Source organism: Trachurus trachurus (assembly GCF_905171665.1).
Source record: "Trachurus trachurus genome assembly, chromosome: 15".
NCBI classification, from domain to species: Eukaryota; Metazoa; Chordata; class Actinopteri; order Carangiformes; family Carangidae; genus Trachurus; species Trachurus trachurus.
In genome coordinates this window covers 20,792,184-20,804,702 of record NC_139906.1, presented here as the reverse complement: position 1 = coordinate 20,804,702, position 12,519 = coordinate 20,792,184, and the positions used below count along the sequence as shown (strand labels likewise).

General features: G+C 40.1%; 2 protein-coding genes across 3 annotated transcripts; one reads left to right on the top strand and one right to left on the bottom strand.

Annotated features, from left to right (window-relative positions):
• Positions 1-302: 302 nt before the first annotated feature.
• On the bottom strand, positions 303-8,154 carry prdx3 (peroxiredoxin 3). Of its 2 annotated transcripts, XM_083988198.1 has the most exons (8): positions 8,145-8,154; positions 7,379-7,436; positions 3,845-3,947; positions 3,190-3,331; positions 2,951-3,086; positions 2,670-2,773; positions 647-812; positions 303-479 (listed from the first exon to the last, which is right to left on the bottom strand). In XM_083988198.1, the coding sequence occupies exons 2-8, from the start codon at positions 7,412-7,414 to the stop codon at positions 429-431; spliced, it is 738 nt and encodes a 245-aa protein (XP_083844324.1). In that variant the 5' UTR covers positions 7,415-7,436; positions 8,145-8,154; the 3' UTR covers positions 303-428. The 2 variants fall into 2 exon arrangements, with proteins under 2 accessions (XP_083844324.1, XP_083844323.1); XM_083988197.1 differs by lacking the exon at positions 8,145-8,154 and having other exon boundaries at positions 7,379-7,464.
• Positions 7,875-12,496, top strand: sfxn4 (sideroflexin 4). The gene is made up of 14 exons (XM_083988196.1): positions 7,875-8,038; positions 8,189-8,254; positions 8,344-8,397; positions 8,482-8,508; positions 8,686-8,740; positions 9,100-9,125; positions 9,250-9,303; positions 9,398-9,460; positions 9,609-9,677; positions 9,768-9,858; positions 10,491-10,606; positions 10,683-10,768; positions 10,847-10,964; positions 11,046-12,496. Exons 1-14 carry the CDS (start codon positions 8,000-8,002, stop codon positions 11,121-11,123), a joined length of 942 nt encoding a protein of 313 aa, XP_083844322.1. The 5' UTR covers positions 7,875-7,999; the 3' UTR covers positions 11,124-12,496.
• Positions 12,497-12,519: the final 23 nt, after the last annotated feature.

Here is a 12,519-nt window from a genome sequence, read left to right as displayed (position 1 = left end):
ATCTGCTCATTTCTGATCTACATTGCTCAGCCAAGTGATGAAGTCTCCCCCTGTTGGCTCCTGCTCAGGTTTATTGGTGGATGATATTTGGGCACAGTGATTAAAAGGAATGTTTCTCGTTAAGTACAACTCTATCCCCATCCTTCATACCAAAGAGCCATCAAACATGACCTCACTCCTCTTGAGAGTCGAGGAAGCCGAGGTGATTCAGTGAATCACTTGGAGCCGTGAATGAGTGTCAGGTCAAGTAGCTTGAACCTCTGCTTACAATATGAACACCACACAGTCCTGCTCATAAAAAAGCCATTTATGAAGAATAGCTTTATTGATGTATTAAGCAGTGCTTGAGTAAATACAACTTTGATGTACTAAGAGTGTTTCATTTATTTTTAGGTTTGTGCTGTTGTAGCTGGGAGCGATGTGAACTGTCAGTTGACTTTTTCAAAGTACTCCTTGGATCCTTCTGGGGTCGGTTTGATCTGAAAAACAAAACAGTTACATGATGAGGTCTGCTCTGCCTCAGATGACTGATGTAGCTGGAGCACAGCAGTTTCTACACACTCCACTGAATGACTTCTGTGAAATACATTGAGGCAGGTGTGATCATGAAGATGTGTAGGGATTGAAAAGTGTCCAGTGAACTCACCGTCGGGGACTCGGGGGTCCAGCTGGCCGGACACACCTCACCGTGGGTCTCCACAAACTGGAACGCCTTCACCAGGCGAAGGGTTTCTTCTACGCAGCGGCCCACTGGGAGGTCGTTCACACTCATGTGCTTCACCACACCGGTTGGATCAATGAGGAACAGACCCCTGAAGGACGGGCGTAACAAAAACATTATAACACACATCTTTATCAATTACCTTTAAAATAAAGACAAATCAAAGACAGACACAGACATTGTAAAAAGGATGTTTAAAATTTTCCCTCAAATGTATAAAATCATTGACAGGCTAATTAATATGCACAAGAACAGAGAGAGAGCAAACAACCGAGGCTTCAGTCTGTGGCTCCATCATTGTACAGCGTACAGGGTCAACCTGGGAATCAAACCCACGGCCTGATCAAGAGTCACATATTGTACAGACATGTGATCATCTCTCTCTGAACACTGGCATTATGGAGCCGCCATATACGGTGTGTAGCATGTGTTTGTGTGTATGTAGCCTACATACTTTACAGCAGGTATTTGGTGTTTAGGTACATGACCTACAGCCAAGTGAGTGAGTACCTGCTCAGCGTGCTATTGGCTACTGTATGTCAGGTACAGGACAGTAGCCTATGTCCTCACTCACCTGATGTGGTGGTGTCAGCTGACAGTGAGTGGCTGTCTCTCACCAGGCATGTTTTAAACTTGCAAAAACTGAAATGTTGCCAAACTGCCAACATTTAGCTAACGGCTGACGTTTCATGACGGCTCCCTAACCTTATTTCTGTCTGTCTAAAACACCTGTGTGTCAGCCTGCCCTCAGAGGTTGCCATGGTGATTGCACTTGTACTTGTAGCTCAGAGGTTGCCAAGGCAATATGAGGGGGTTACCACGACGATAGACAGACCCCAGGTAGAGGCAGGGATTTTCTACCTCTGTGATGGTCTCACATTTGGGTTTATTGTGACACAACAGTAGATCCTATCAGAAAAAGAAGCTGGCTGAGTGGACAGAGGCCTTCCTGAACACATGGACATGTTTTTGGTGTTTCTAGAGTAGGCTGAATATTTTGGAAACCCATGCGAGTTAATTGGCAGGGTGGGACTGGCTCATAAATCAAATTCTGTAAGTCGATCTGGGTTTTTTTTTCAAGCCCATTGTGAGAAAGATAATAGGTTTGTGTACAACTGTGGAAAAATCATATAGAGTGTAATTTGTGGCTGGGAGCAGCGTAAAGAGAAAAACAACTTCTCCCATTCTAGCCTGAACCCATTATAATCTCAACATTTCTTTAAAAATGATCATAATCAGTGATTGATCAAAAACTACACAACCTACAACCAACAGGGAATACTACATCAATAGATGAGACTTGTGTCTACATTTTAAGGTTTAAATGGCGTCTCTAGGTGAAAGTACTGTATGCTGAAGCAGTAGACATTTGAAAAAGTCCAACAATTTTTTCGCCTACTCCTACTCATTCTCTATTTTCACTGACTTGCTTCACAAAAATATTCTTACTGTACCAAGAAATGTAATTACATATACATTATCTCAATGAAGCCCATGCCTGGATCCTCTCAAAACTGTAGCTACCTAATCATTGCACTGTGCTCATATCAGAAAAAGTGGTTTTAACAAAATCCTTCAAAATACAGTCCTGCTGCTGAGGCTGTGACTGTACGATTATTACACAGCCACCATGGAAGTCCAGAAAAAGCTCTTATGGCAACATCTGGACTGGACAGAGACATGGTTGGCAAATACGATTTAACAACAAGCAGAATATTGGCTTTTGACAAAACTTAAACAGTCCTGTAGAAGCATGAGAAAAAGAGCATAAACTGTCTATTTGTCTCAGATGGTGAGTAGAGACAGCAGCAGTCGTGGAGGTAGTAGTAAAGTGGCAAGTACTTTATGGTTTGTTTGTCTGGTCCAACAAAAACATTATATTAGATTAAACTCTGACATGTGTTGAATTCCCATGGCAGTTTCCTGATGGAGCACATCAGGGACCTACCTCAGTGCGATGCCCGGACCCTCCAGCAGCACCCCATAGTCTCTGGAGATCTGCTTGGTGAGGTCTGCCAGCAGCGGGATGTGGATGTGGCCCAAACCTCCAGTCTGACAAAATGAACATTTAGCATTTATTTCAGCATTAGGAAGCAGTGAGGAGACACCAGAGGAACATGCTGCTGGCAGGATCTCTATTTTAATAAAGTTTAATTCATGGCTCACTTCAAAGACTGAACCTTGCACTGTGTGTGTGTTCCTGGGTAATGATTGAATGAGGATGTATACCTTGCGTGGGGTGTTGATCCACGCCAAGTGGGTGAAGTGGGAGTCCACAGACACACCCACCACCTCACAGTTGACGTCGTGGAACTCGCTGGCCTTGTCGCTGAATGAGATGATCTCTGTCGGGCAGACGAAGGTGCTGCAGACACACATTAACACACATCACATTGATGTATATCCAATCTAAAGCTTAGGAAAGTCAACATTATTCACTTGATTGTCACAACAGAATCCCGACTCACAAATCCAGAGGGTAGAAGAACAGGACCAGGTATTTGCCCTTGAAATCAGCAAGGCTCATCTCCTTAAACTCCCCGTTGTGGACAGCTGTGGCCTTAAAGTCAGGAGCAGGCTGAGTGACGGCAGGGGTCCATCTGCAAGAGCCTGATAGAAAAGTCAGGCACTGTTTATTCATATGTTTTCTTCACGTTTGAGCCAGTTTGTGTAACTGTAAATTCTCATTTTTAATTGAAAACCATATTCAGCATATCAGTCAAATTCTAACAGCCAGCTATTGACACTGAGGAGACATGTAGTCAGTAACACAGTGATCAGTGGTGTGATCTGCAGACAGATTTCTGTGCTCTGAATTATTCTGACACATGAAAAGAAACAAACAAAAAATGTTGAACATGATTTTTTTTCTCACATTACACATATACAGATCAGGTTTAACATTGAAACAGGTGGGTGGTTTACATGTTGTGGCTGATCTGTGTGTTCTGTTGGAGTCGAACCATGAGGCCGTGGAAAATGACTGAAAACTACAAATTTCAAATCAAAGGACTAATGATTTAGAGTGACATTCAAAACAGACACTCACCAGGTGACTGTGTGTTTTCACCTTATTGTGACATGTATTATTCATGCTGTGATATTTATTTCACTGGTACTCACTGGTGGAGAGGCTGGCTCTCTGTAGTGCAGCAGCGCCGGCAGCTCTCACTGCTCCATGCTGACAGGCTGCTGTGACTCTCAGCCCAGCAGCTGCAACTCCGGCCTGAAGGAGCAGCAATTCACATGGTTGGTTAATTTAATCACACTTATTTTCAAAGGGGAAACTACCTGTGTCTTCGAGACTGGAGACTGAAACGGTTAAAAATCTGCTGCAGTTTAAAAGCTGAGATATGAATTCAAGGATATTTACTCCCCCGTGTTTGAAGGATTCAAATTCATCCTCCATGAAAAGAAAAATGTCCTTTATTATTTTAAATGGTTTACTTTGACTGCTGCCACTTCAGAGTCTAGTGAGCAAAGGTCACGAGGTGCAAGATGTTCAAGGCTGAGCTGGTTAGAGGATCTTTACAAATGTGCGGCTGTGCTTTGAGCTGCAGACGAGACAGTAAACATCTGTCAACAGGCTGAACCAGGCTGGGTCACAAATTAATGACATGCTTTCAATAAGTGGGATTCTTTGTCTAATCATGATGGTGACACTGAAAACAAACTGAATATCACTGAAGAAATGCAATTTAATAATAATTAAAAAAAAACAAAAAAACTTTGTGTATGCAAAAGCATAATTCATGTCAGTTTTGCTGATCCTCTGTTCCACCTGCATCTGTCACAACAGTTCAGTAAGTCTGTAATTGTTCTGAGACCTTGTGCACGTATTAAAATTTTAGTCTCTTAAGTACTTTCACTTTATCATCAAAGACACCAGCTCCCCTGCTTGTTTAGTTTTTGATGTTTTTCATCGTGTTATGTTTTTGTTTTGTTTTCCTTTCCTCTCACTTTTTAATTTATAAAAATTGAAAAATGTATATTGGTAATTATTATGATTAATTTGATCGTGATTTATTATTTCTGACTCTCTGGTTGCCAATAAAAAAAAAAAAAAGAAAAAAAAAAGACACCAGCTCCCTGATTAGATACATGTTCTGCATTGATTTAAAAAAAAATAGTGCAATCAAAAAGGTTTCTAAATATTTGAACCCTCCACCTCATCAACACTGATCATCAACAGAATGACGACAGGCTCTGAGGTGGTTTGACCTCTGCAGTCCCGTCGTGTCCACAGTCTCCACATGACAAGTCACCATCTTTCCACTTTACACATGTGAGAAGTGAAGCTCCAATATAAGTGATACTGCACTGCTCTCTAGGGTTCAAAAGTCAGTCACAGCACAAACACACTGTAACAATACGCTCTGTCTGAGCCTGTATGTGCACGGGCTGTTTTCTGATGTGGGTTTTTCAAAGATAAAAAAAAGGACAAAAATACAAAAGATCTGTGTCACAACTGTGTGACTGAACAAGCTGCAGCACGTTGACACATAACAGAAGAAAAGACAGATGTTACTGATAACACAACGGCCCTGTCCCTCATCACAGCACCGTGACCCTGACACTCAAACAGCTACATCCACACATCACTGACTGGATTTCTTACACCTGAGCTTTTCCTCCTGGAACATGTCGAATACAACCAATCCATCTACCAATCTTTAACCCATCTCCTCCAGAGCAGACCTGTCTGCAGCACGTTTGTCTTAATTTATTTCACAGACCACAGCCCCACTCTAAGGCTGAGTTCAAATTCAAAGTTATTATTTTGGTCATTCCATGAAATCGGTAACTTTTCAACTTTGAAAAGTTAAAATTTAAACTATATTTAATTTTTTAAGTAGCCAGGAATCAAAGAAAGTTTAAAATGACAAGAAATTATGTTGTGCCATCTCAGGCTGTGGAATTTAATATTTTATTACAGTTTTAATGTTTTCCTAATCTTGTCAACCCTGTTACCGACATAAACTTTACAATATACAGTATTTCTAATTAGAGATTATTGAGAATATTTTCTATATATAGTCTATATAGTTCTAATTATAATGGTAACAGTTGAAATTCAATTTTTTAAAACATTTTTATCAAATTAATGACAACAGGGTTGAAGTTATGGTAACAGGGTTGACAAGAGTAACAGATGACAGGACACACATTCTATTGTCTGCACTGCAAAGGTAACAGGGTTGACTATTTCAAGCTAATTTGCCCATTTCTAGCTGAAATAAATGCTAGCTAAAGGGCAAACTGTGTACTTTGAAAGGTAATTACCTGTAGATATTGATTATATTATGAGAAATAGAAAATTGTTTAGATTTATATGTTATATGTTATATGTTATGTTATATGTTAAAAAGTGGTAACAGGGTTGACGTTGTATGCTTGTCCCCCCCGGTCCACCCTTGAAAAAACATCAAAAAATAGCACATCAGAGATGAGAGAAAGTTACTTGTTACTGAGCTGTTAGCATCCTGGGTAAGAGATGATGCAACCTCCTGTCAATCATGTCAAATCTGGGATATAACTTTGTTTTTCTAGGGTTTTTTGGTTAGGGTAACAGGGTTGACATAAAATCAGGGGACACCGATAAATTGGTAAATATTTATAATAATTAATATATATTATTACCAAAAACACTGTTTTGCAATAATATCATACTTGAAACAATATATGAACATTTTAACATTTTGCCAACATTTTACATATTAAAAGTCCTGTTGACATACAACAACAACAGTGAGGGACAGGCCAAAAACCTCACCCTCATCAGCATAAAAGTAATTTTAATTATTTAAAATTATATTTAATTGACTTAAATTTGATGTTATATAGTAAGGAGAGAAGACGTAATGTTATATTTTTAAATTACATATTAATTTGTTGTTATAATTTTATGACTGATTACTTCTTGGGGACGCAAAAGTTACCGATTTCATGGAATGACCCATTTGATATTTTTTTGAAATGTGCAAATTAACTTAAGTAATTTTAGTATTAAAAGACATTTCACACAAAACTCACACATCAAGACATAAATATAAAACATAAATATAAAACACCGAGTTTCGTAATGGTGACTTGAAGTCGTGACTTACAAAAGCCTGCCTGGAACGCACCATAAGTTTCCTGACTGAGGCCTACTGTGTGGAGTTTCCCGTTCAATTAGTGATTTAATTGAAATCACCTGTGTTTTTCCTGCTGTGTCCCCTGCCACAGTATTACAACGTGAATGGTGCATTGTGTCTCTGCTAGACACAAATTTAAATAAACAACCCGTTTTTTCTTTTTCACATCAGTGTGAACACAGAAGCAGAGTTGGGTTTTTTTTTTCCCCATTAAAAGTTACATAATAACATGAAACTACATTTAAATGAAAAAAATAAAAACTTAAAACACATCTGTATATTATAACGAAGCTCCTGTCAGTGTGACAGTGTTTCCAGTGACCCACAGTGACCACAGGTCGGTGTCGCAGCTTCAGTTCAGTTCAATTCAATGTGCGACACTGACGACACGACAGCGCCTCGGTGCGCGAGCCAATCATTCATCAATACAAGCTATCGGGACCGGTCCATCCATGTTTATTAAACAACAATAAATACTCTACACTGCATCGGAGAAAGTGTTGTATGAAGTTGTACTTACAGAGGTCCTAAGTAGTCTTCCCATGGTGGCTGCCATCTTGGATTATGTCAGAGGAGGGCTGTTGGATAAGATTATTGCGTCATTTACGCACGTGTTCCACGCAAATCTCTTTAAAATATATCAATACAAAATATTAACTCGTATGTTGAACTGTCAACTTGACTTTATGCATGTGAACACTGGTAGAGATCTGTTACTGTGTAAATTTTAATCCAAAAACAAAACAAGCTGTGACGAGCTGCTACCTTCAGGTGTCACGATCTGCACGGGGAATTTTTGTCAGGTTAAAATAAAAATAAATAAAAACACAGAATAACAAAATGTCCAATTACTAAAAGGTTATTGGAGCACTGCATATATACGTCAGTTTTTGTTGTTTTTACTTTATTTATTTTTGGTCAAAAAATTACAAACCATTCATTGCAGCGTAAAAAAAATCCTATGTACATGAATGTAGCACAAACCCGCCTACAACTGAACACGTGGTTAAACACGGAAGTAGTTTCTAAATAGAACTTGACCTCAAAAGCATGAGATCCATGTGAAGTGTAGTGGTGAGATTTTGACATATTTAATCTATATATTTATAATCTAATCTTGGTGAATGTGTCGGTTGTTGTGATGGATCCTAATCTGCTGTACTGGAAAAGCCAGGGACAGGTGAGTGAGCTGCACAGCATCCTGATGAGTGAAGAAAGAGGACTTAATCTATCACATCTAATAACTTAAAATGAATCTGAGCTGTAAATGAATGAATGTTTATAACTCAGATCTTCCTCTGTGGTTGTCGACCTGCGCCTTGTCTCTCAGTCTTTTCTCAGCCGAGTTCAGATCTGGTTCAATCTGCTTGAGCCGACTGTGCTGCTCTCCTCTGATGTAAGTAGCAGACACTGCAGTGTTGTGACACTGGGTCACCAGAGGAACATGTCTGATGCCTGACCAATGCTGCTGCTGCTTTTCCTCAGGCTGAAATACAGACATCCCACTCTCTTCTTGGAGCTGGGGAGAAAAGTGAAAAGGTCAGATGATGTTTTTTACTTGTCAGCTGATTTAGAAGCTTCTCTCCAGATTGAATTTAGACCTGTTTATTCCTCCCTGTCTAGGATGGCCCTCGTCCGACTCTCGCTCTTGTAAGTGCTCAATCAAACATTGAAAATATAAAAACAACAGCAAAATCTTTGCAATCATGATTTCTGGAACTTCCCCTGCAAATATCACTGTATCTTTTTATCCAACGACTGCTGCCTTTGATTCAGTGAAACAACAGTTGTGTTTGGATGAGCTTCTGATTGTCTCTGTGTGTTCAGGCGTCCGTCCACGCTGATTCTGGAGCTGTTCTTCCACTAGCTTTCCGCCCCCCAGGTACGGAGAGAGGTTAACTTTCACTAAGCCTTCTTTAGGCAGTATAAAATATCAATACCATGTAATTTAAATGAGTACATAATTGTGATCTAAGAGAAACCTTAGTGGCAGTGAGTGAACTAATAGTATTAACAATATTTAAAAATCAAAGTCAAACTATAATTCATTTAATTAGTTATGATAAGAAATCTGCTGCTGCGGCTGCTTTGTGGGTTTAGTTGCAACTCTAGAAGCACTGAAATAAATCTTTAAACATCCCAAATTAGATTTTTATAACTTGTGTGTGTATGTGTGTCTGTGAGTGAAACAACCTGAAAAATACATCCTGACACCCCTGCTTTTTTTCTTTTTCATTATAGCTTTATTGCCAGTATCGGCACCATTGGTATGTGACTCAATGTGAATCAATATCCAATAAATATTTATAATAATACAGTATGATAACATTCAATTACACTTTATTATTGATATTATTTATACTATTGTTGTTAAAATCTTCATTCTTTCAGGTGGTTGCCAGCCTTGTACCTCATAGCACAGTCAAACCAGCTCTGTTCTGGCAGGTGAGACCTGTTATTGATCATATTGATAAAAACATACCACATGTCAATAACACTATGAACTATTATATTAATGATACCAAAATCATCCTTTCAGTTTTTGCTGCAGAGCTACTACGCTGGCTTCAACCACACAAACAGAAACTCCTCATCGGAGCAGGTAACGACAAAGTGACACGACAGAGATACTAAGTGATAAGATCCTAATGTCTCCCCTGGACAGGACCCATGTCCTTGTGTCCTCCATTAATCTTGCGCCTGTGGTGTGACGTCCTCCCTCTCTGTCTGTCTTTATCTCTGACCACCAGGGGAAGAGGACGTCTATGAAGCAGCTGCTGCTGATCGTTGGAACAGTGTCCTACTCCACATGTGCCGGGGTGTGTGTGTGTGTGTGCTGATGCTGCCAACTCTTCACCGCTGACTGTCACGTTTCAGCTGCACTCTTCCTAACACGTCCTCTGTTTCAGGCCCTGCCTCAGATTTTCATTAACCGACTTGGTGTCAGGAGTCCACCGGTCCAGACCTTCTTCAGGTCCATATTACCAATCCCACTCTCAGGTTGGGTCATTATTCTGGATTTAAAATGCTTAAAGCAGAAGTGAGTGATATATTTGTGTTAATATAAGTCTTAAATAGTTATATCTTCCGACAGCAATCACTTACATAGAGTGTTTGGACTGAAACACGGGTCTCTCAGTCCCTCTGCTCTGCTCTGAGTCGAGGAGAAAACATTTATCGTATCCTACAGTTTTTATCCAATGAGGAGAGAGAACGGCATGCAGGGCTGTGTGTGCAGCCAAGGAACGCCGTGAATGTGGTGACGTAGCGACGAGGACTGTTATGGTGGGTTCAAGGAAACTCGTATTTTTCCGACCGTGAAGTGGTACCAGTTCGATCTGGTACGAGTTCACCGGTCGGAAGTTACGAGTGGCCGTTATAGTGACTTTCACCGGTAAAACAGGTCGGAAAAACACGAGTGGGTTGCCTGGAACGCTACAAAGTCGTAAGTTGTGACTTGAAGCTGTAATTTATGATTTCAAAAGCCTGCCTGGAACGCAGCATTAGCGAAAACGACCGGATCACTCACTTCTGCTTTAACTTTCCCTATGATTGAACAATAAGTCATCAAGGAGGACACAGAAGTGATAAATGTGACTTTTTACACCAACATGTTGTATTCTTGTCTTCAGCTGCTCTGGCCTTCTTCAACGTGTCCACTGTGAGAAGTGAAGAGTCAGAGACAGGGATCCAAGTGTTTGATTCCAATGGAAATCCTGTCGGCATGTCTAAAGCTGCAGGAGAGAAGGTGAACAAAATAAACGAAAAAATAAATCTTCTGATTGAAAACTGGGAGTGTTTCATCGTTTTTCTTTTTCCCTCAGGCTGTGTGGGAAACTGGGTTGTCCAGAGCGGCGCTGTTTGGAACGACCGCCGCTGTTCCTAATCTGCTGGTTTTGCTTTTAAAGAGGTAAGTTAGTTTAAGATTTAGTTCTGTTCAACTGAACCAAATCACACCTGCTGGTCAAACCTGGGTTTTTCTCCACAGAATGAAACTTTTCCAGAGGAACTCTTTGCTGGTCGCTCCCCTCCGTCACATGAGCGTAGCATTTGTTCTGGGCCTGATGATCCCCGTGTCGTTCAGCCTCTTTCCACAACTCGGGACGGTAAGGTCCAGGATCCTCCGCTCTGCTGTGATGTTTGTTTCCATAGCAATGAACTCAACTGACACGGACCTTGTTTTACAGATAAAGAGGGAACAGTTGGAGGAGGAGCTACAGGCTGTGGCCGTGGACGGACAGTTATTCTATCACAGAGGACTCTGAGGAGCCGTCACACATAGATAACAAATTAACACCGGGCATGAAAATACACAATCCAAAAATGAAATGCAGCGTTTTCTCAGAGTTTCACGTGGAATATTTGGTTTAAAAAAACATTCCCAGGAACCTGAAGATAGTTTCTGATAAATTTATTTAATTGGAATATTATAGATATTTTTGTAGATAGGAAACATTATGTCAATTCATGAAAATACATTTAGTTTTAAATCTTACAAGAGCATTTCTATGTATTGCACTGTCAGAGACAACCTTTTGGTAACGTGGTGGAAAATGCATTGGACAGTGAAACAACATTACTTATTAAAAAAAACAAAAAAACCTGAATGGACAGAGCTGCATAATGCAAAATAAATCACTATGGAACAGAGGCATCAGGCATTATTTGATCAGCTGCAGGTTGATGAGTAACTTTTTAGTTTTTTGCTTGTTTGATTGTTTTATAAACACTGTTTTAAAAAAACAAACCCTGATAACACAATTAGTTTATATTTCAGTCGTGTGACACTGAAGTCATTAGTAAAATACAAACAGTTTAAAAAGACCCACATGTTGTGCGGTTAAGATCTCATCACCACGTACAACGCAGTTTCTATCATCTAACTCAATTACAAGTTTCTATCACATCTGAGTCGTTTCCAGCTGCTGTTACCACACAAACATCTGGGTCTGACTCTTAACAGTGAGTCAATTCAGACCGAGAACAAAGTTAGTGCAGCTGTGCACTGAGGAGTGGAGGCTAACATGTGGACGTACCAGCTTGAAAAAGCACCGGCTTATTTGTTATCAATTTTACAACGTGTGAGACAAATACGGCAGCTGCTTATTGTCCACAAGCTCTAATGTTAAAGGATAAGGCTATCATTGTCATGTATTTATCTTTTTGTCAATAAAAACCATGAAAAGACCAAAATCAATGCTGTGACGTGGTGCTTCAACCCAAACTCACCGATTCACTGGAAATCAAGTCACATATTAAGTTGAATTTATTATAAATCATGTTTTTTCTAACACTACTCAGGCAGTAGTAAACAGCAGATTTGTTGGAGACTATCTGCAGTGAGTATTAACAGCAGCAGGACTGTGTTTTAGGCGACTCACTCAAAACATTTCAGCCGGAGCAGGAAGAAACTCTACTCAGGCTCTGACTCCACAGACTCCAACACTTGTTTGTTTCAGTCTTTCCGTGGGATTTACCGGTAAAAAGAAAAATATCAAATATCGTCACACGCCCTCGTATTGGTACAAGATGAGTAGCGTCTCATTAGCACAACAGAGTAAGCTGAAATTGGATGCTAGTGACGCTTTCCTGGGTCACGAGAGAGCGTCTTGTGCACAAGCCTTTCAGAGAACGGTGATTATTCCAACGTGAAGGGAGCAG

Bases quoted from the DNA above. Each gene is read 5' to 3' on its own strand.
- prdx3 (XM_083988198.1), bottom strand. From the start codon at position 7,414: ATGGCAGCCACCATGGGAAGACTACTTAGGACCTCT. The intron at 3,948-7,378 runs GTAAGTACAACT...CTGCTCCTTCAG, and splicing joins GAAGACTACTTAGGACCTCT to GCCGGAGTTGCAGCTGCTGG. The intron at 3,087-3,189 runs GTGAGTCGGGAT...GTGTGTCTGCAG, and splicing joins TTCTTCTACCCTCTGGATTT to CACCTTCGTCTGCCCGACAG.
- sfxn4 (XM_083988196.1), top strand. From the start codon at position 8,000: ATGGATCCTAATCTGCTGTACTGGAAAAGCCAGGGACAG. The intron at 9,304-9,397 runs GTGAGACCTGTT...TCATCCTTTCAG, and splicing joins AACCAGCTCTGTTCTGGCAG to TTTTTGCTGCAGAGCTACTA. The intron at 9,461-9,608 runs GTAACGACAAAG...TCTGACCACCAG, and splicing joins GAAACTCCTCATCGGAGCAG to GGGAAGAGGACGTCTATGAA.